This window comes from Ictalurus furcatus, chromosome 8 (genome assembly GCF_023375685.1).
Source record: "Ictalurus furcatus strain D&B chromosome 8, Billie_1.0, whole genome shotgun sequence".
NCBI classification, from domain to species: Eukaryota; Metazoa; Chordata; class Actinopteri; order Siluriformes; family Ictaluridae; genus Ictalurus; species Ictalurus furcatus.
In genome coordinates, this window is record NC_071262.1 from 19,819,056 (window position 1) to 19,843,420 (window position 24,365).

At 39.7% G+C, this 24,365-nt stretch overlaps 1 protein-coding gene across 1 annotated transcript; it reads left to right on the plus strand.

The window, feature by feature from the left end:
- dnajc24 (DnaJ (Hsp40) homolog, subfamily C, member 24) lies at positions 1–23,869 on the plus strand. Its single transcript, XM_053631339.1, has 5 exons — positions 1–126; positions 1,297–1,408; positions 11,550–11,688; positions 17,340–17,408; positions 20,515–23,869. Exons 2-5 carry the CDS (start codon positions 1,301–1,303, stop codon positions 20,649–20,651), a joined length of 453 nt encoding a protein of 150 aa, XP_053487314.1. The 5' UTR covers positions 1–126; positions 1,297–1,300; the 3' UTR covers positions 20,652–23,869.
- Positions 23,870–24,365: the final 496 nt, after the last annotated feature.

Sequence of the window (24,365 nt, forward strand, 5' to 3'; positions counted from 1 at the left end):
GGCACCCAAGAAGCTAAGCTGATGGTTAGCCTGATAGTTTAAGCCTCAGCAGTAACACAGAAACATTCTCCTGACATGAGCTTCGCCATATCTCGTTCTCATTTTGAGTCTGAGTTCATTGTCACGGTTTGTATAATGCCGCATTAAGTGTTTGTTTTTTTAAACTGCTGTATGTGTTATTACTTTAGCGACTGCGCTAGCTAGTTAGCCTGCTAATCACTTTAACTAGCAATAGCTTCTTATATTTTGAATTAATAATTGCTTGACAAACTGAATGAAGTAAATTACCACAGAAGAAGCTTGCTCAGCTTTTCATACGCTCTCGTTTACATGATTAAGTTTTCTTTTAAAAGTTATGCAAATTAGCAGTTCAATGTCTGTCAAAGAAATATATATATATTTCTGACCAACATAGATTCAATAAAATATAGTTTTAGCTCGTGTATGTGTTTATTTCTGTGTAAAGTTTATCTAGTATTTTTGGACGGAGACCCCAGTGTCAGCACTTTGTTACACTCAGAGGGAAAGATGTAACTTAAAGTTTGCTATATTTTTAGACCATATGTATGTAAAATCATCAATAGATCAACTAGGGTCACACTATTAGTGTGTTTTTCTTTTTTGTGCGTTACACTTTTGGGGAAAATTCTTCCTGTTAGTTTTGGAGACCTGTCAACCATTGTTGTATTCACAAAAAAAGTTAAAAGTGATTAAATTCAATTTAAAAGTAAACTTTGCTTATTTACACATACCTAAATGTTAAGTTGTATGGTATATACAATAGTTTTATGTGTCTTGTATGTGCTTATGAATGTTGATGTGAGAATATTCCTATCCTTGAACATTCAGTTAAATAAGGTCATATGACCAAAACAAATCGTATCATGAGACTTATCAGGATAACAAACTGGGGTTTAATAAATAAATAATACTTTTATTTAATAGTTACAAACTTGTGTGATTTAACAATTAAATGGCATTAAAACAACTATATCATTTTACAATTTGAAGGATTCGATTAAAAAAAAATATTCTAATTTGCTGCTTTAGGACTTTGCAGTCAGTCCTACATCCTCCAGAGTCAGGTGATAGAAATTGTCTAAATCATAAAAACAAAGTTTGTTAATGGGTTTTGTTGCTGTTAAACACATAAAGTGTGATAGCGTTATAATATTGTGTTAAAGCTGGAGAATCACCACGCTGTGGTGCAGACCACTTCAGTAAATCCTTTAAGCTGCTTGATATGACCATCAGACATGAAGATAAATAAATAGAAACTCCTTCTTTGTTGCACAGGAGTATGTCGAATGCTCGGGATCTAGAGAAGGACTGGTACTCCATACTTGGTGCGACTCCCACTGATGATTTACAGGAGCTGAAACAGAAGTATCAGAGACTGGTCCTTATGGTACGTTGCTTTCTCTTATGACTTGGTTCAGAAAGATTTTTGAATGACTCACAGATAGCTATTGACTTCATATATTCAGTTCAGTACTATTGGTTTTACCCTACCTCTATCTGTGGAGATGATTTGATAATTTTTTCCCCCTTAAGGCTTGTAATATGTACTGTTGTCTAGTTAATCAATGCATTCCTTGAACCATATGAGCTTTTCAGTATCTCAAATAGTTATATGGTTTCTGACACTGTATGAGACACTGTATATAAATAGAATAATTTATCTACAGTAGCAAGAAAAAGTATGTGAACCTTCTGGAATTTCATAGTTTTCTGCATAAATTTGTCATAAAATGTGATCTGATCTTCATCTAAGTCAAGGGTATTGACAAATATTATGTGTCAAATAAAAACACAAAATAAATTCTGATCCCTCATGTCTTTATTGAACACACTCATTCAACATTCAAAATGGCAGTGGAAAAAGTAAGTGAACCCTTAGAATTAATAACTGGTTGACCCTCCCTCCCCCCTAGCAGCAATAACCTCAACCAGGCACTTCCTGTAGCTGTGGATCAGACCTGCACATCGTTCAGGAGGAATTTTAGCCCATTCTTCCTGGCAGAACTGCTTTAGCTCTGTCATATTCTTTGGACGTCTCATGTGTATGGCTCTCTTCAAGTCATTCCATAGCATCTCTATTGGGTTGAGGTCTGTGCTCTGACTTGGCCCCTCCAAAAAGCGGATTTTGTTCCATTCTGTTGTGGACTTGCTCCGGTGTTTTCGGTCGTTGTCCTGTTGCATCACCCAACTTCTACACAGTTTCAGCTGATGTACAGACATTCTCACATTATCCTGAAGAATTGCCTGATATACTTGGGAATTCATCTTCAGCTCAGTGATTGCAAGCTGGCCAGGACCTGATGCAGCAAAGCAGGCCCAAATCATGATGTTTCCTCCACCATACTTTACGGTTGGGATGATGTTTTCATGATGATATGCTGTGCCCTTTCTATGCCAGATGTAGTGCTGTGTGGTTTTTCCAAATAGTTCAATCTTAGTTTCATCAGTCCAAAAAACATTTTGCCAGTACCGCTGTGGAGTGTCAGTGTGCTCTTTTGCAAATTTCAGGCGTGCAGCAATGTTCTTTTTAGTAAGCAGTGGCTTCCTTCATGGTGTTCTGCCATAGATACCATGCTTGTTCAACGTTTTACATATTGTAGACTCATGAACAGAGATGTTAGCCAGTTCCAATGATGCCTTCAAATTTTCGGCTGTCATTCGGGGTTGTTTCTTTACCTCATTGATGAATCTTTGTTGTGCTCTTGGTGTCATTTTGACTGGGCACCCACTTCTTGGTAGAGTAGCAACAGTCCCAAAGTGTCTCCATTTGTAAAATGTTTGCTTAACTGTTTCTAAAGTCTTTGAAATCACTTTGTAACCCTTGCCAGCTTTATGTAAATCAACAATTCTGGATCATAGATCTTCTGAAAGCTCTTTTTGGCGAGGCGTGGCTCTTGTGCAGACAAACTCCAAACGTTTTTGAGGGGTTTTTATCAGTCAAAGTAGCTGTAGTCCACACCTCCAAACTCATTTTCTTAACGAGACTCCAGGTGTGCTAAAACCTGACTCCAGTTAGCTTTTTTCAGGTCATTAACTCAAGGGTTCACATACTTTTTCCACAAGCACTATCAGGTTTTTTTTGGTTGTTCTCAATAAAGACATGAAAGATCAGAATTTTTTTTGTATTATTATTTTAGACACATTATATTTGTCAATACCCTTGACTTAGATGAAGATCAGATCACATTTTATGACAAATTTATGCAGAAAACCATGAAATTCCAAAAGGTTCACATACTTTTTCTTGCCACTGTAAAAACAGTAGTAGCAGCGGCTGCATCTTCAAGCTGGAATCACTTGAATGGCATTCGAAGCACTATCATTGGTTGGATAAAAGCCTGTCACAGGTCAGAAATACAGGGGTGTAAATACAAGTCTGTAGCCCGGATTCCCAGATTTCATGTCCGGGCTTTAATTATGGCCAAAGGTTTGCGGACACCTGACTGTCACAACCATATGTGCTTGTTGAACTTCCCATTCCAATGTTGGTCCATGTTTGCTGTTATAACAACCTCCACTCTTCTGGGAAGGCTTTCCATTAGATTCTGGAGCATGGTTTTGGGGATTTGTGCTCATTCAGCCGCAAGAGTATTAGTGAGGTCAGGCATTGATGTCGGACGAGGAGGTCTGGTGTGCAGTTGGCGTTCCAGTTCATCTGAAACGTGTTGAGGTCAGGGCTCTGTGCAGGCCACTCGAGTTCTTCCACATCAAACATGGCACACCATGACTTCGTGGAGCTGGCTTCGTTCACGAAGGCATTGCTGGAACAGGTTTGGATATCTTGGTTCCAGTGAAGGGAAATTGTAATGCTACAGCACACAAAGACATTCTATACAATTGTGTGCTTCAAGTTTGGTGAAAGGGGTGCACGGTGGCTTGGTGGCTTGTGCACGTTCGCCTCACACCTCCAGGGTTGGGAGTTCGATTCCCACCGTGGCCCTGTGTGTGCGGAGTTTGCATGTTCTCCCCGTGCTGCGGGGGTTTCCTCCGGGTACTCCGGTTTCCTCCCCCAGTCCAAAGACACGCATGGTAGGCTGATTGGCATGTCCAAAGTGTACGTAGTGTATGAATGGGTGTGTGAATGTGTATGTGAGTGTGCCCTGCGATGGATTGGCACCCTGTCCAGGGTGTACCCTGCCTTGTGCCCCATGCTCCCTGGGATAGGCTCCAGGTTTCCCGTGACCCTGAAGGAAAGATAAGCGGTATAGAAGATGGTTGGATGGATGGATGGATGGAAGTTTAGTGAAGGCCCATATATGGATGTGCTAATCCGGTGTCCACATACCTTTGGCCATATAGTGTAGCTGACCATATGTTATTACATTACATCTGATAGCAGTCTGATAGCAGTCTGGTCGGTTAGGTTTCCAGGCAACCAAAACTTGGGACTGGTCAGCACATTACAGCTTCTACTTACCTGGTATGCTGGCTAATGATTTATCATTTGTCCACTCCTGGTAATATGGGGAAGGTACATCTTCCAAGTGAGTTGTTTCTGCTAATAGGTCTGTTAGATGGAGGGGAATATCACCGGAAGGTGAATGCTGCGATGGCAAACGCAATGGCTCTGCCAATGAAATGGACCTGATTGACCTCACTGGACAGAAACCATCATCAGTTTCCCCTCCATATGAGTTCACAGAGATGCAGTGGGCATCAGGCAGCATGAACTGGTACTATTGACTTCAAATGTTCAGTTCAGTGCCATTGGTTTTACCCTACCTCAATCTGTGGAGATGATTTGATCATTTTTTTCCCCTTAAGGCTTGTACTATGTACTGTTGTCTAGTTAATCAATGCATTCCTACAATGCATTATTTAATCTAGTTAATCAATGTGTACCTAGCAGAAGTGTAAAGGCAGTGATCATAAAGATATCAATGTTTCAAAATGATCCACCTTCACTAGCTACTGCATAGAACCACTGTTTACAGACAACTGATTTTTGATTTAAATTTATATCGTTAATACGAGAAATACAATTCGCGATGAGATTTTACGCTTCACTGTTATTACACAATTGCACAATGGCAATATTGTTTTTCATCCGTGTCTGTAGTGTTTGTGTAACTAAGACACACAAGAAAAGGTCAGAATAGAAAGATTTCTTAGAGGAAGTACATTTTTGTAAATAAACCTTAAAGATAGTAAGTGAATTTAAATCTACACCCATTACGCTTGGTCTTAAGATACGATGTATGTGAGAAAAAGTCTCAGTTTTGGTGTTATGATGTTTTATCCAACTTTTTTGACACCATTTTGACAGATTACTGAATGCCAAAGTGGTTTTTCTTACCAACTCCATTTAAAAGCAGACAGCTGAAGTGTGCTGTCACTGTGGAGCGAAATGGTATTTACCATGTCCTCTTTAAAAATACGACAGCTTTTCTAGCAACATCAGAACGCGTGGTGCAAAAACACCATTAACTCCTGTGTGTGTGTGTATATTGTGTGTATACTGTGTGTGTGCAGTATGCGTGTATGTATGGGCTGACATTAGGTGGCAGTAGCGTGATGCTGCAGGCCTTTACCGTGCCCCCGATGAGCAGCTTGTGAATGTGTTTCCCTGCCGTGTGATGATGTATGGGCCGCGCCGACGAGCGCTCCAAATTGGCCGGCCCTTTATATTGTGCTACTGCTCTCCAAGCTCCATTAGGCCCGGTAAATGAATATTTTACAACGCGTGCAAAGGGACAGCAATTAAAGCGTGTAACTCCGGAGAGGAAGCAGAGAACGAGAGGGAGAGAGAGAGGGCAGAAGCGACGTCTCTCTTTCAGCACTGTATTTATGGTGAGCACGTGGACTGCGTCAGGTGAAGGTGCGAGAGCAGTGGAGTGGAAAACGTCAGATAGGGTGGGGCTGCTGGGGGACGGTGGGGGGGGGAGGTTTGGTTGGTGGGGGATTGACACATCAAATGTCTCAGCTCTAATATAAGGCAGTATAGAACCTATTCCTGCCCTAACATATGTTAAACTGTACGCACGAGTGGATATGAATCTTATTTTCACAGATCCATCATGCATAATTGATGTCACTATTAGTAGTAGTTTCTTTAACAACTTACTTTTGATTTCTTTAAATAGTATGTCAGGTTGCTCATGTTTTCAATATAATTATGACTAAAAGAGCTATTAAATTATTCTGCACAGCTTTTTTTTCTCTGGCCACAGAAGAGACGCATGGCTTGTCCATGCCTGCTGTGGACGTAAAGTACCCAGGTAGATGTTTGTGTTTCTGTATCCCTTCTCGGCACTGCAGGGGAATCTCTGACTGCAGAGAGAGTCAGGATCTCTCAGCCTGAAGACTTCACCTCCTCGCCGAGCGAGCCGAGAGTCACGCTGCTAGTGTTGCTTTGACGCTTCCCACTGTTAGTGGCCTTTAACACGGACGCCTTTTCCTCTCAGGATGTTGCGTTGTGCCTTTAGTAGGTGTGACACGAACACCGCTGTGGCTGCAAAGATGTGTGTTTATGGAATAACAACTTTATTCAGGAGTAACATTTGTTTTTGCCAAATAACAAAATGGGCTGTGCAGTAGTGCAGAGCTGGTGTTTTATCATGTTAGATAGTCATGTTCTAATGTTTCTTTCAGAGAATATGAGTTTTGAGAAAGTAGGTGGCAGTATTCTGGAGAAGAAAGAAAAAACATGTCTTTAGCATCTGAAATCTTGAAATCTGGATGTGATGATCAAAACATTGTTTGGATGATAAAATCCACTTCCCACAGGATTATCTGCAGAAAGCACGCCAATTAGCAAGGAATAAAAACACTTGGAGTTGTGCCGTTATAGGAAAATAATCAATAACGGGGCCAGACGTTAAGCAGAGCTGCAGTCATGACCCCAAAGTTGATTATTTTCCTTTAATATGTTCTGAAGTGGAGGGCACGGTGGCTTAATGGTTAGAACATTTGCCTTGCACCTCCGGGGTTGGGCGTTCGAATCCCACCTCCGCCCTGTGTGCATGGAGCTTGCATGTTCTCCCTGTGCCTCGGGGGTTTCCTCCAGGTATGGATGTTCTGAAATTTTATAACTGCAAAGTCCTCTGTCCCTAAGACTTTCCTGTGGCAGAAAGCTTCAATTTACAGCTTTACCTCTGACTCTTACATAGCGCCTGCACTGGAGGCTCCTTCCGTATGTTCTAAATAAATGTCTCCTCACAGAGAAATTTTATCACCATATCAACAATTACACACGTTTTTGCCCACCACAGAAAGCCAAATTGAGGGAAAAGTTGTTACTATAGAAACGATAATGTATTCTAACAAATCGACGCTAATCTGAATGGAGAAATCCACAGTATAGCTCAAAGTTAGAACTTTAAAAATTGTAAAGATTTAGTGCAAAAGTTTAACGTACCCGACTGGTTCCAATCACAGTTTGATCGAGACAAAAATACTGATAATACCTGTGATATCTCAGAAATTTATTTCTAATTTATCACTATTGATATTGTATTGTCATATTGCCCAGCTGTAACTATGGGTTGGTCAGTGTTAAAGAAATACTTACAATCCTCACTCAGTCAGTTTACATGGACGGCAGTAATCTAATTATTGACCTTATTCTGAGTAAGACAATATTATGATTAAGGTGTTTACATGAGTCGCTTTTAAAATACTCCTTTCATATTCCCGTTTTACCTGTTATAGAACATAGTTCGATTAACGGCACACGTCATTACATCACCGCGCCACGCTGTCCGACGTTCCCTCCAGAATTTCACGTATCAACCTACAGTTCATCTTCGTTATGGTACCGTATACAGTTTTGGATGTTTTTATTGAAAATTTTTATGAACGCTTCAAGAGGGGTTAATTATTTGTCATGCTGTACGTGCAAATAGACGACTGCTTGAAGCCGTGGGCTGCGTCCGAAACCGCATATTTACCTACTACTTGTATTGTTCTCTGCTTAATATTGCTTTGCTTGTATTTCTTCATTTGTAAGTCACTTTGGATAAAAGTGTCTGCTAAATGAAGAAATGTAATGTAAATGTAAATACTATATAGTAGTTGAGATAGATGTATTTCACCTACTATATAGTAGGTAAGTACACGGTTTGGGACGCAGCCGTGCTCTCTTGTCTGCCGTAAAACGGTTGAGAACAGCCATGTGTGATTGTGTCCTGTCGCAAAATGCGGTAAAAACTCCCACACGACATTAATAGTGTGATTAAGGTGTTTACATGTCTGTAATACACGTCGATAATGTGACTACAACAGGAGTACTCCACATGTCTTAATTCGATTTGTGTTTACTTCGAGTATGACTTTATTTGGATTAAGGTAATTAAAAATTGCTGTTTACATGGTAGTTTCTTAATCAGAGTATTGTCTTAATCAGTTAAATATTGGATTATTGTTGTCCATGTAAACGTACATACTGAATAACATATTTATTGCAATTTCAGTATCATCGTCCAATATTTCAGCCTTAATGTGACCAGTGTTGTATGACGAGTGTTTTTTCCCCCTTGTTTCTGTATAACCAACCTGGAAGCTGCTCACAGATAACACTTAAAATGACTTGAATTTTTCCTGCCTTTTGGCCTACAGCATGCTCCGTGTCTCTGATCTACAAGCAGGTTCCCACACCCAGCGCAAGTCAGTGTAATCCTCTCTGCAGGGATCCCATGTATCCGAGATCAACAGAATCAAAGGTGCTTGTGATCGGACCGTTCTTGTAGCTTTAATTAAGAAGAGCTTTGACTGGGGCAAAGACGGAAACTTTTAACTCAAGTCCTGAATTCTGCTGTGTTCAATGCATCTCTAGTTGGCAGAAGATCACGTACTGATGGATAGATTAAAGTCTGAGGGTGTCCCTTTAAACAGCTGACCAATAGATGTCCAAATTAGTGGACGATGTTGTGTCCGTGTTGACGGATTGTTCCAATATGAACAGATATAGTATAACGTGGTTTTATTGCTACACATCGTCTCTGCGATATGTCTTCTGATCTATTTAAATGAAATAGATGACACATGATGTCTCAGGAACTGTACTGGAGCGATGAACACCGTTCTTCCGGAAGATTCTCCCTCAGTTGATGTTTTGATGATGGTGGTGAAGAGTGCTGTCCAACACATCGCTCCAAACTCTCCCATAACTGTTCAATTGGGTTTTAGTCACTGTGAAGGCAATAGCATATCATCATCCATCCATTTTCTGTACCGCTTATCATACACAGGGTCACGGGGGAGAACTCTGAGCACAATCACACACGACGGACAATTTGGAAATGCCAATCAGCCTACAACGCATGTCTTTGGACTGTGGGAGGAAACCGGAGTACCCGGAGGAAACCCTCAAAGAGTGCAAACTCCTTGCACACACGGCAGAGGAAGGAATCGAACCCCCAACCCTGGAGGTGCAAGGCAAGCACGCTAACCACTAAGCCACCATGCCACGCTGATTTTTTGCAATTTTCTTCCTCATTCAGTGACTCCTTGTGCATTAATGGAAGGCGGAGTCATCTTGGAAGCGAGCACGCTTCATCAGGATAGAAATGTTTCATCATAGGATAAAGGTGATCAGTCAGAACTTTGTGTTGATTTGCAGTGGCGTTTCACTCTGAGAGAATACGTGGAGCCGCAGCATAACACCGACACTGATGTTGGATGTAATTCACCACCATTTTGTTTATTGGCCTAAAAATTATGAAAAACAAAATATATGAGGAAATGAAAGCTGGAAACCCCTGATAGAGTCTAAAGCTACATAAAGTAATTGGGTGGTATCTGCATCATTGGGGCAGGTATTGACATGGACATATCGATTGTCTCATTGCTCCAGAAAGTTCATATCAGTTCATCCCTAAATACAGCATCATGTGACTGTAGTGATGGAGCTTCCTCTTCTGCCAAATTGTGAGATATGTAGCCCAAGGAAAGCTCTTCTCTTCTCTTCTTTGCTCTACTCTTCTCTTCTTGTTTCTTTTGGTTTCTTTGTGTGTCTTCTCTTCTCATCTTTGCTCTTCTGGTCTTTTCTTCTCCTGACTTCTCTTTATGTTTTTCTCTTCTTTTCTCTTTACATTTCATGTCTTCTAGTCTTTGTTTCTCATTTCTTCTCTTCTTGTGTCTTCTCGTTTCTTCTCTTCTTTTCTCCTCTTGTATCATCACTTATGGCCTTCTGTATTCTTCTCTTCTCGTTTCTTTTTGTTTCTTTGTGTGTCTACTCATGTTGTCCCTTCTGGTCTTTTCTTCTCTTCACTTCTCTTTGTCTTCTCTCTTCACATCTCATCTCTTCTAGTCTCCTGTTCTGGTCTTCTTTTCTCGTTTCATCTCTTCTTTTCTTGTCTTCTCTTTTCGTCTCATCTCATTTCTTCTCTTCTTTTATTGTCTCGTCTCATTGCTTATATTCTTCTCATGTCCCTCTTTTTGTTGCCTTCTTGCTCTTTTAGACTGTAACACTGCGATCCCTGAGATGGTTTGAAAAAGAGACGGGTGAGCTCTTGGCAGAGGCAGCAGGGAGCAAACACACCCCCTCTATTCTCGTTCAGCCACAATGCAGAAATGCTGCTTCAGACTTGGCACTGCGCAGCGCTCCTTCATGATGCAGTGAAGAAGTTCGAATTTCAGCTTGATGTCATTTCTGTCTTTTAAGTCCATTCAAACTCCTCAAATATATCACCAAAAGATGCAGTGAGGTAGTGGAGAAAGAAAATCATTAGAATGCACAGCCACTCTTAAATTTTTAATTAGTTTTTTTAAAGTAATTACTCTAAATGATTAGTTGAAATCCCGGTTGCTTAAAATGAGAAATATAATTGCGGGAGACAGTAATTGGCCAGTCTGGGACTGATGGTTATTCTAGTCTACTGTAGTTGCCATGCATCATTGTTTGACTTTGGCAGCAGTTCAGCTACTAAACTACAGCAAACACACACACACACACACACACACACACACACACACACACACACACACACACAAGCAAGCAACACTCTGTTCACTACATTGTAGTCATTGGCCATTTGAATGCCTAATAGAAAAGATCAGTTTGTCCTCTTCAACCTCTTTAAACCTCTAATGAATTAGAGAATGACCATGACCGCAAAACTTCTCCACCCCAGGCTAATAGGAACCTCAAAAACACCCTACAGCTCAAAGAGCATTCTTCTATCATAGCACTAGTAGATAAATATTATAGTAACAGCCATGGTATAAAACGCAAAGGCAATCTCTTATAGTGTTTAGATCTTGATAATGTCAGCATTTTTGGATCTGAAGAAGCTTCTCTCTTTTTATGCTGTGTATCTTTATCCTCTTTATTTTTGTGGGCAAAATGTGTTTACATTGATTCAGCTTCCTCCTTCTGTCAGTTTTTTAACAAATTTTGCATTTCTATGCTCACAGAGGCTAAAGCTACCTCCCGTTTTGTAAAAATCTACAGTGTGACTATGTGCTTTTCACAGCCACAAAACGGTTTCGTGCAAAAACCAATACAGTGTTGCTTTACGTAGCTATGTAGCTAGTTACATAGTCGTAATATTGGTAAACAAAGGCTTCACAACTTTTGTCATTACTAGTTCCACCCAGATAAACAGAAGCCTGGCCTATCAGAAGAGGAGGCGGGGCTGCACCTGCAGAGGTTCATAGACGTGGATCAGGCCTGGAAGATACTGAGCAACGAGGAGAGCAGGAGAGCGTTTGACCTACAGTTGCGTGGTAGGTTCCTTCATCAGCGACCCAGTGTAATGACGATATAGAGTTTGAAGCTCCTTTATACTTCATACCAGACTAGACAAGAATGAATCTGAGCTACACTGAGCATGAGAGCATGAGAACCTGCTTTGTTTTCCAGGGATAATGCAACAAAGAGGTGTCATAAGTAAGAAATAATCAGTATGTATGTCGGTATGTAGTTGTAGGAAAATAATCAACAACGGGGTGGCAGTATGTCTCAAAGTGTTTTATTCCTCTTATGCAACAGTAATTTGCCAGTAATTCCTTTTTTAATGTGTTTTTTTATTATTAAAGGATAACACATCATACTTTTTATTCATTTGTAGTTATTTTTAATGTCGTAGACCAACCATAAAACAAGTAAGTTCATGTTATAAACAGTCGTTCCCTCACTTTCTCTTAAATTATAAGAGGAACAATTGCCTCTGGCCTGAAGACTTTCCTGTGATGCTAGAGACTCCTGATGATTCCCAAGCTCTGGGCGGAGTTATGAGTCACTCGTTCAGAAAGGTCAGATGAGAAAGGCCAGGCTGTTAACTAGGCCAATTCAAGTAACAATTATTTAGCATTTATGTTTTTGTTGTTGTTTAAAGCAGCAACAATACAGTCTAAGCAATATTATCAGCTTTTATTTATTCAAAGCTGAGTTGGTGAAGCACTGAGCAAGAATTTGACTTACAGCTACAGACAGAAAGACTGCAAAAGAAATGAGTAATTAGAGGTGGGGGTTATGGGAAACATAGCACATTTAAAGATGTGCAGCATAACAGTCGCCCTCTCTCCCTCTGGAAGAGAGAAAGGGAGGGGGAACGAGAGAGAGAGAGAGAGAAAGGAAATGTAGGTCAGGTCTATCACACATGGCCTATCCTTATATGAAGTGATAGGCTGTGTCTCTCCCCACTTGCCTGAGGAAAGAGCTCCCCTAGTCCACCATTACGAGCTTCGATAAATGTACACGCAGGGCCCGGTGCACCATTAGGGTGGGGGTGGGCATTAGGGATGGGCATACTCCAACTGCCCTATTTTTATTTATTTTTAATCTAGCTTTGAGAGTTTATTGAAATTTGTTGAAAATGATTTTGAATAAAATGTGAATGAATAATTATTCATGATTAAGTAGCTTTTAATATATATTATATAATGTACCTGATGATAATAATAATAATAATAATCAAGAATAGTTGTAATGTTATAATAATAAAAAAAACATTTTTTCAATGAATATTTTGCACGTATTATTATTATTATTATTATGAAGCTCTGTCCCACTCTGAGGTATTAATTCTAAAGGTTACAGATAGTAACTACTCTGATTGAAGCTCCTGCAGCTCTGGGACTGTGTGATGGATTCAGCTGTAATTAATGCTCAGATTGATTCGAGCTGAAAGTGTGTGCTAATCTGGGCCTAACTGAAGCCTGCAGTGGTTTGCTCCACAGCTAAATGTGAGTAGTTATTGACTGGCTACCGTTTGATCTCGGCTTCAGTGGCTCGAGTGAAAGAGCTCTGTGTTGTTGTTTAAGCCTGACACTGTTTACAACGCTAAGAATATTCAGCTGTTTTAATATTCACTCAGTAGGATGCAGTCATGAATATTTCAGATAGCTTTTCTTTATAGCTGAATATGAATGAACAGGATGTCAGTTATATACTAATAACAGCCGTGCTGCATTAAAACAACCTGTTTGATTATGAGTTGTTTACTGTTTAGAAATGTTTATATATATATATATATATATATATATATATATATATATATATATATATATATATATATATATATATGTATGTATGTATGTATGTATGTATATATGTATGTATGGGAAAACAATGTCTAATAAAAAAATTGTAACAATTCACAATTTAAAAAATTAAGTACAACTTAATTGCTGCTTCCTGTGAGTTTGTAATTATTCAAATAAAATTTGTGTAAAAAAAAATAATGATCACAATAGATAAATAAATAGATAAATTATCTGAGAAGTTTATCGTGACAGTTTATCAAGATATTATGTCATTATTTTGCCCAGCCCTACTACATATACGTCTCATTATTAACTATTTATACAACAGTTAGTTCTGGTCCACTAATTTGATTGGTTGAGCTGCATTCAAGAGTGCTTATATTTACTATAACCTCACTGGGACATTTCACCGTGTGTAGCACTCCATTCATCCGTGTTCGCCTTGTAAAAATTCCATTTGCTAATACGAAATGGCTGCTACAGTAGCGTTAGTGACATCATCAGCGGACGTGGCAAACGATACTTTTCGGGAATATAACTTTTGCGAGCTAGCTTGTCAGTTTGCCGACATGCTATGGTATAAAGAAAGTGTGGCATCTTCAGGATCTATTTCCACTAGCGGAGCAAAAATAAACAGAACATTTGGCTATGTTGTGTCTGAAAAACACACCATTGTCAACTTTTTTTCATCATAACCTTGTGAAACTGCACTTGTTCAACATTCCATTCCAGATTTAGTTCCCCTTTTGCTGTTATAATAACCTCCACTCTTCTGGGAAGGCTTTCTCACAGAATACAAAAACATTTGATACAATTTTGTGCCTCCAAATTTGCGGCAGAACCAGATATGGGTGTGATGGTCAGGTGTCCACATACTTTTGGCCATATAGTGCAGTATGAAATAATTAGTGACCTTGAAATTTAGGACTGATTCGGATTTCTAAACCCTAGTACTGCATTTATAATAATGTGAGGCCGACATCTGTCGGTCTTTTATTTATTTCTGTTTGTGTGCATGCGTTTGCACTGCGTTTGGTTCGAATAATTTGCTCAGCCAAGCCCTTCTTTCTTTCTGTCTTTTTATCTCGGGCTATTGCGCACTCATTCTTCGTAATTACTCATCATTTTAGCTGTCAGCATCGTCTCATCGCTAAATAAACACTGGCTGTGACAGCGCTGCTGTTCGGGCCCATTTCTTATGATCGCTCTCATCCAGAACCAGAACTCACTGACCCGTGTGGACCCACGCCGACACCGCTGTACCATCAAACCTCTTATTGGAGTTTAATGGTCTCCCTCTTGTCTGCAGATCTGTCACGTTTCACTTACAAACCTGTCTTGATTGATACAGGCTCATATACTGAATATGTACTGCGTCCTCATTTACTCTAATGACTGTTTGTTGAGGACTGTACATTTTTTTTCTGTTGAACAATCAAGTGGTTTTGTGTGGATACAATATGAATTCTGTTTTAGCCGAACAGTCAAGGCTGGGTTTGAGTTCACCCTGATGTTCTATTGAGTTCTAATGTTCATGTCGTCCAAGCCAAAAGACTTTCATTTACGGTTTTTAAAATATAGCTACACATTATTACTGTTAATTATTAATGCGCTTGTCATAATACATTATCGTTTCTATAGTAACAGTTAATTCACAGAGGCTTGTATGGCGATGTTCCACGTGAACAAATTTTAAAAAAAAACCTGTGTAATCATTTGTATGGTGATGTTTTTAGCGAGGAGATATTTATTTAATGTTTATGGAAGGAGTCTCCAGTGTCAGCACATTGTAAAGCTGTTTTCAGACACAGGAACGTCTTCAGGACTGAGGGCTTTGTGGTTTCTCAGTAATATGACAAACTGCATTTTTTAAAATTTTTTTTAATCTTATTTGGAGATGTTCGGCAACCTTAAATGTAACTGTAAATGGATTAACATGCATGTTGCTATTTAATAAGTAAAACAATAGAATTTTTTGCAAATTGCTGTGTGATAAGAGTAATAAAACTCTTCGCGGTCTGCTCTAATTGGAAAATAATCGACTTCAGGGTGGTAACAATAACTCCCCATTGTGTTTAACTGTATTACACCACAACGTCATTGATTATTTTCCCATAACAGCATACGCCAAAGCATTTTTCCTTGCCTGTTGTTTACTTTGTCTTCATAACCGCACCCATAAACAAATATCCTGCAATGGTGTATTTTGCGACAGATTTTGTTAGTGGATGTGTACCATAAGCTGCTGTAGGAGCCAACATAAATTATAGCACCTGCTAGAGCTACTATAAAATGTCATACAGTAAAAATAATATGGCAAATAAAGTTTATTTGAGTCAGTTCAGACCAGATGATATGTGAGCTTGTACAAAAGGCTGCCCAAGATCCTGTAGCTTATATTAATCATTATGTTCTTCATATATCCCCGGTGATAAATATGCATGGTGCCTTGACGGGTTAACGAGTACATTTCACTAATTTGAGCGATGTACATGCGAAATACATTTCTGACGAGCCTTTTGTTCGACACGTTTTTCTCATCTGCACCTCGAACCTTTTTTTTTTTTTTTTTGACGGCCCGGGAATTAATGGTGCAAATTTCTTTGCCATACTTTAAAAATGATATGCAGACCAAACTGTAATGGTGCGCGCTCAGGGCACTCTCCTGGCTAATTAAAGGCAAACATGTTGAAAAGTGGCACAGGACGTGCTAATTACCATTCTCTCACAACGGCTGAGGGTTTTTTTTTCTTTCTTTCTGGGACGTGTTACATCTCAGGCTTTCGTTCCTTCTCATTTTTGCTCCTGTGACGATTAATTGTCATGTTTCATATTTTCAGATTCAAGACGCTATCATTCACACCAGTAATATGTATTCAGATTCTGTGACAGCTCTTTTTTGGTGGAGCCTTTTGGGATTGTGTATAGGCTCCTGGTTCTGTGCTCTCTCTTTATCCTGTCGCTTCTTACTTCTCTTTGTGTTTGTTGTGTTGAGATGAATGGCAGAAGCACACGATGATGTTTCACAATGGTTTTCGTTTGGTAAAGCGGTCTAGTTCTTCCTCTCCTAGTCTTCATTGACGCATTTTTGCCAAAATTTCAGAAACGTTTGAGGAACTAAAGACTTTCAACAGGAGAACTGCACAGTTCCTCCATTCACTACAGTTACACAAGGATTATTTATGTGTTAAAGTTTTTCCATTTGCCCCTAGTGTAAAACTGTGTGTAGCAGAAACATTTTGCCAACTGTGCCATGGTGACTCTGATATACAGAGGATCTGGAGAGTTTCTGTATGGAGGAATGGTCTCAGATCCCTTGCCATGTATTCTCCAACCTCATCAGGCATTATAGGAGAAGACTCAGAGCTGTTATCTTGGCAAAGGGAGGTAGCACAAAGTATTGACTAAAAGGGTGCCAATAATTGTTGCACACCTATATTTAACAAACCTAATTTATTTAGGATAAATCTGTTTTGTTTGCAATCGTTTGATATCCATGAGAGTATTTTTGTGAATTTTTTGAACAAAAGATCAAAAGGTTAAACAACAGACAGTTTTTCACAGCCGTCTTTGCTCATATGTCCCAAGGGTGCCAATATTAGTGGAGGGCACTGTAAAACCGGTAATAATATATAAACACGATGGTGCGGTGTGATGCGTTACTACCCCAAAGGTGATTATTTTCCTATAACTGCATGTCCTGAAGTGTTGCGTTTAATGTTGTAGAAGGTCCATATTCTTTTAAGAAATCAAGTCGCTTTCTTCTCTAATATAACTATACCTTTTTGTGCTCTTACCTAAGCTTTAATCAACAGATTGAGTTCGAGCAATAGTTCAGTATTATAATCCTGTGTGTGTGTGTGTGTGTGTGTGTTTGTGTGTGTGTGTAGCACATGAGCTGAAACAAAGCTGGCCGGTGGATGCCTGCATTACACTGGAGGACATGAACTGGGACAGCGGTGAGTAAAGCTACATGAGGAATTTAGAGATCCAGCTCCTCTATCTTAAGTCCAGAATAACACTTGTGCACACTAGAGCTGCTCAGTATGGACCTATAACAGACAGGAATATTGGTCCCTAATCCCAATTGACCTTCTGTTCACTACTTATGCACTCTACCTAGGATATATAACATAATTGCTGTGTACACCCTAAATAATGCACATCATTTAGTATTCAGAACAGAAAAAAGCAACAGAAAAGCTAACAATAGCAATGTGTAGCTGTTCACATGTTTTCCCCACTCTAATGATGTACCTGCACACATATTAGACCTGCGGCTCATGAGTAAAGCAATTACAACAGCATTGGGGGTTTTTTTTTCTCACTTTTAAACCATTCTGTTATCACAGCCTTTCACAATGTGTCCGTTTTCGAAACTCACAAACGAACCTTTATTCATGCTGTAAATGTTCTTCCTAGATGTAGTGCAACTCTGCACCGCTCTCAGGAACATCTGAAAGAACACACCTGACCAAAGTTCTCAGGGAACAAGCTATATCCAGTTAACCATTTGAGTGAAAAAATTCTCAGAAGCAGTGTTTTTTTTTTTAAATTATTATTATTTATTTTAATTTTTTTTACTCTCACTGGTGGGGTCGGGATGTCAGATATGAAGCTTGTAGGGGAAAATGGAGATAACTGACCTTAAACTGCAATGCTGCACATGCAGGACATGCTCATGTATGAATTCGTTTTTGTGCTTCCATTCATTGGTTTTATATCTGACCATCTGACTATTATATACGTATAGCGCTGCTATGATCACATTATAATTCATTATTATACTTTTGTCAATGCAATTTTCATTCTTACAGTGTGTACGAGTTAACTTTCACAAACTTTCAGACAGAGTATGAATACATGTGTTTTTTTGGGTACTTGCCAAAACTGATACTGAGACTGAAATGGATAACCTGCTTAGTATTAATCCGAAGCATCATCCATCCATCTATCCATTTTCTACAGTGCATCCGGAAAGTATTCACAGCGCATCATGTTTTCCACATTTTGTTATGTTACAGCCTTATTCCAAAATGGATTAAATTCATTATTTTCCTCAAAATTCTACAAACAATACCCCATAATGACAACATGAAAGAAGTTTGTTTGAAATCTTTGCAAATTTATTAAAAATAAAAAACAAAAAAGCACATGTACATAAGTATTCACAGCCTTTGCTCAGTACTTTGTTGAAGCACCTTTGGCACCAATTACAGCCTCAAGTCTTTTTGAGTATAATGCTACAAGCTTGGCACACCTATTTTTGGGCAGTTTCTCCCATTCTTCTTTGCAGGACCTCTCGAGCTCCATCAGGTTGGATGGGGAGCGTCTGTGCATAGCCATTTTCAGATCTCTCCAGGTTCAAGTCTGGACTCTGGCTGGGCCACTCAAGAACATTCACAGAGTTGTCCTGTAGCCACTCCTTTGTTATCTTGGCTGTGTGCTTAGGGTCGTTGTCCTGTTGGAAGATGAACCTTTGCCCCAGTCTGAGGTCCGGAGTGCTCTGGAGCAGGTTTTCATCAAGGATGTCTCTGTACATTGCTGCATTCATCTTTCCCTCAATCCTGACTAATCTCCCAGTTCCTGCTGCTTAAAAACATCCCTGCTGCCACCACCATGCTTCACTGTAGGGATGGTATTGGCCAGGTGATGAGGGGTGCCTGGTTTCCTCCAGACATGTCGCTTGCTATTCAGGCCAAAGATTTCAATCTTTGTTTCATCAGACCAGAGAATTTTGTTTCTCATGGTCTGAGAGTCCTTCAGGTGCCTTTTGGCAAACTCCAGGCGGGCTGGCATGTGCCTTTTACTGAGGAGTGGCTTCCGTCTGGCCACTCAACCATACAGGCCTGATTGGTGGAGTGCTGCAGAGATGGTTGTTCTTCTGGAATGTTCTCCTCTCCCCACAGAGACACGCTGGAGCTCTGTCAGAGTGACCATCAGGTTTTTGGTCACCTCCCTGACTAAGGCTCTTCTCCCTCGATCGCTCAGTTTGGCCGGGCGGCCAGCTCTAGGAAGAGTCCTGGTGGTTCCAAACTTCCATTTACGGATGATGGAGGCCACTGTGCTCATTGGGACCTTCAATGCTGCAGAAATGTTTCTGTACCCTTCCCCAGATCTGTGCCTCGATATAATCCTGTCTCGGAGGTCTACAGACAGTTCCTTGGACTTCATGGCTTGGTTTGTGCTCTGACATGCACTGTTAACTGTGGGACCTTATATAGGTGTGCCTTTCTAAATCATGTCCAATCAACTGAATTTATCACAGGTGGAATCCAGTCGAGTTGTAGAAACATCTCAAGGATGATCAGTGGAAACAGGATGTACCTGAGTTCAATTTTGAGTGTCATGGCAAAGGCTGTGAATACTTATGTACATGTGCTTTTTTGTTCCATCCATCCATCTTCAACCGCTTACTCCTTTTCAGGGTCACGGGGAACCTGGAGCCTATCCCAGGGAGCATTGGGCATAAGGTGGGGTACACCCTGGACAGGGTGCCAGTCCATCGCAGGGCACAATCACATACGCATTCATACGCTACGGACACTTAGGAAATGACACCTTGGACACTTTGAATCAGCCTGCCATGCATGTCTTTGGACTGGGAGAAGAAACCGGAGTACCCGGAGGAAACCTCGGAAGCATGGGGAGAGGCGCATGCAGGGAAGAGGTGGGATTCAAACCCCAGAGGTGTGAGGCAAATGTGCGAACCACTAAGCCACCATGCCCCATCGTGACAATCCGTCATTGTCACCAATGACCAATAGTGGCCGATTGTCCAAAACAATATACATGATAAGCGCTGTTATTTTCAATCGCATGGCGTTATTTTGATCACGCTACATTACAAACACACCCATTCATTACCTCTTACAGATATTACAATGCGCATCCCTGGCCCCACATCCCATAACACTGTCCTGACGGACCAAATTTCAAGTTTAGCGCTACAGTAGATAAAGAAGTGTTCTCGACAGACCTGAGCTACACGAAATGCTTTGACCTTGACTTTTGCCACCCAATGAAGACTGCAGTGCTCTAATCAATATCTCACCTCTGTTTCAGAGAATGAGTGTTACTCGTACAGCTGCCGCTGTGGTGGTGAGTTTCTCCTGGAGAAGGAGGATGTAGAGGAGGATGAGGATGCTGTAGTGTGCTGCGACACGTGCTCACTCAGCATCGAAGTGAAGAGAGCTACATGATGCAAGCATAATCGTTCTTCCTCAAAGAGGTGAACTCATCAACCTGGTGTTACAGTGTCATTCTTAATTCAGAGTTCATTATTGGGTACACTACAGAAGTGCCTAACAATGGCCACCACAGTGTATGCCAGTCATAGGACATTATTATTATTATTATTATTATTATTATTTTTATTTTTTTATTTTTATTTTTTTTTTTTAAGAATAATGATAATGATTTTATGTACAATGATGTCCAGTATTGTAATTTAAACTTATTTCATACACTGTATATTTATTAAAAATGAAATTTGTATTGTACTTTTGGGTCCTTTGTCATTCCTTTTTTTTTTTTTTTTTTTGAAATACTGTCATATTGCTGTGAAGTGTATATAAATAATGTTCTTATTTACAACTACTTAAACTAAAGGAAAAAGAGGTTGTTTTTTTGTTTTTTTTTTTTAAAGTGGCTGAAACGTCACATTAATTCTCACATATCCTTACTTCACAGCAACTTTTTTTAGGAACTGGGTCATGTTATTCTCTTTCCCAAAAGCCCTCAGGTTATTTCCTCCAAGCACTTCATGCTCTTTTTCTCAGAACAACATGGCGCCCCCCCCCCAACTTTGAAAAGACGCAGCTCACCAACTCTGACTTTACTTGTAAATATATACGTTTTGGAATAAACTCACGGCACTTTGTTTGCAAAAACCAACTTTGATTTGTTTTCTCTCATCTCTCTTTTCTTTCCCCCCAATAATCAGAGGATCCATGGAGTTTTGAAGGAACAAGGTCACGGGTTGATTAAGACTTCAAACGCAGTCATTAGGCTGTTCTGTAAAAATCTGTCCTCTCTCAGAAAAAGCGGCTTGAGCAGACCAAAAAACACGCTTTTCATCCGCGTCCCCTCCTGAAGCCGGACCTGCCAGTGGGCCTGCAGCGGACTGAACCCTAATCCATACTGACATCAATTAGGGATAATCTCGTCACTTTTAGAGAGTGGGCTTGTCAAAGCTCTAATTAAGTGCGCTGTCCACCCAACACCCCCTGCCCCCTCCCCAAACACCCCCCACAATATATGTGCAGACAGGATCAACAACACATTGTGGGCCAGTGATGGACATCTTTCTCATATTTTTGTGAAAATCGCAGCTTTTCAGCTGGGCTTGATAAGCTTTACTATTGCAATTAAAATAATCATATTTCTGTACTATATTGCCTAAAATATTTGGTTTATAGATGAATGTTCAAGTTTTTGATCAAGACTCGGTGGTAGGGCGACACAAAGAAGCACCATCGACAGTATCAAGACTCAATAAGTTGTCATTCTGTCAGCACCAGGTATTGAAATTATAGTTTACAAAACAGGGCTGAATAAAATAGAGGCAACCAGGGATGACTGGTATAAATGGGCTAGCAAGGCTATGTCTTTCAAAGCTAAAAACACATGAATATAAGGTTTCATTTTTGGCATATTCAGAGTATTTTGGATGTTTGTGGAATCAAATGTCACCAATGGCCACACAGAATGGTATGAAGAAGTGAGAAGCAAGGCTGGGGCTGATTTATTTCTAGACAAGATTGTAGCTTCATTCTATAATGTAGCTTCAAGTGACAGTCGTGCCAGGTGATGACAGAGTAATTTGGGCTGATATTTCTCACACATCCAGAACACGTCATCTGTGATTGGGAAATCCTTTTTTTTCCCCTCCAAAAAGCCTTTTAAGCTGAGTCTAAACACATATTTTCCCATAAAAGTACAGATTACACAAAGAGACAGATGATAGATGATAGAACTGGGTTACTAAAAACTGGCTTACTAGGTGATTTTCATCTGCAACAGAGTGAATTTAGCTCTCACGATGGATGTAATCAACTCGTACAATACAGTTTATGTCAGATTTTAAGTTTATAGTCTGAGCTCATTTACCAGGAATTACTGTAAACGTTAATGTTCAGATTTCATCGTTTCTGGTGAAAATAGTAGCAAAAAGTGTAGTACATGAACATAACCCAGCAGATGAACATAACCCGGTCTGACCTCGATGCTCGACACCTTTTCTCACGTCATTTGGGGTGTGGAAGTCCCGGTGTGCCATAGTGTGTGTGAGAGTGAGAGAATAGCAGTAGTAACCTTAAACTCCTGCCAAGTGAGAACTGGTGGATTTCACTGATCTCCCACTCACTTCACAGGTAGCCCTGAGAAGCGTTTCCTTCAAAGCAAGCCTGATGCTCCGAGAAGGTGGGGGAGGAGAGGCGGAAAGCCACTCTTTTTTTTTTTTAATGAACTTTTCTTTACATTCTACCTCATCCTGCTCTCTCCTTGAACTCGAGCATAATCTTGTTCAGACAAAAGCAGGGCCCTCCTCCCGCTTCCAGTTTATATTCCAACTCAAATCTTTTAAAATGTCTTCCTTGTTTTAGGCTGAGACTACAAATGTAATTGTGTTCCACGGATCATGGGTGTTAGTCTCACAAACGTTGGTTGTCACAGGAACCAGCAGGTGCTGCTTTCTTAATCACAAACTAGAAAGAGGAGATGTTAAATCAAAAAAAGTTTTGCTTTTAGAGATTTTTTTTTTGTTACTTTTTTTAATTTGGACAGATTGTGATGGAGTAAATTTGTATGTCGGAAAGAACAGCGATTTTATCACCCCTGCCTCAATCCTACATGGATCTTTTAGTAAATCTCAACTTGCTTCATTCAAACTAGTGTTCCAGCCTGTTCTTCACCAAGCCATTCAATTAGTTGGCAAGAATCAAGAGTTAAGGGAGTGTTGGTTTGGTTCTATGCATTTGAAGGGCTTTCCCTTTGTACCACTGTGTCCTCTGTTCACCCAAGCATCAAAGTTTGCCCTGTAGATCAGAAGGAGTCTCCAGTGTCCCAATTCAAACTTCCTCGCTGATTCATTTATTGGCTGTTGGAGTATCAAAGAAATAGGCTTAAAGTATTTGTGGGCCTAAAATAGGATTCTAGAGTCCTCTTGGATAACTGATTCTGATTATATTGGTTAAATTTGGGTCGAAGTTGTTGCAGCATTAACATAATAGTTTTCTATTTAAAACAGACATTTTCACTGAAATATTTAGGGATTTGGGCCATATTATGTAAAAGTTCAGTTTGTAATGTCACAAAATATACTGACAGCTTGAACCTATCACAGCCTATATGCATTAGAGTATTATTAGATTATTGCTTTCGATGACTCAGATCCTGAATCCCACTCATGTTTACCTGTGACAAATATAGACTAGCGTACTAGCTACTGAGTAACTAGCTGGAGGTCAGTGACTGAGAACCTGGGTTTCCAGTGGTCATGTGTGTATATATATATATATATATATATATATATATATATATATATATATATATATATATATATATATATATATATATATATATATATATATATATATATATAGATCTTGTTTTTTAATATGAAGGTAAGGTTGAGATTTTTAGTAATTGCTAGGCCACTGTTTGTATTTTCTCCATTAAAAACAAATATAATGATTTATTATCATGGGTAGATTTTTAAAAAAATTTAATGAAAAATGATATTTGGGCTACATATGTATAATCTTGTGTTCTGAAAAGTGTATGTGTATTTGTATTCGGGTTTGCGTGATGGGGGTTGATGGATTGCAGGCGGCCCTGTGCTTGCACTCTCATTGTTTCTTTGTTTATGTTAGACACTGTGTCAGAGAGCCAGAGGTTTACTGCCCAACCCATCA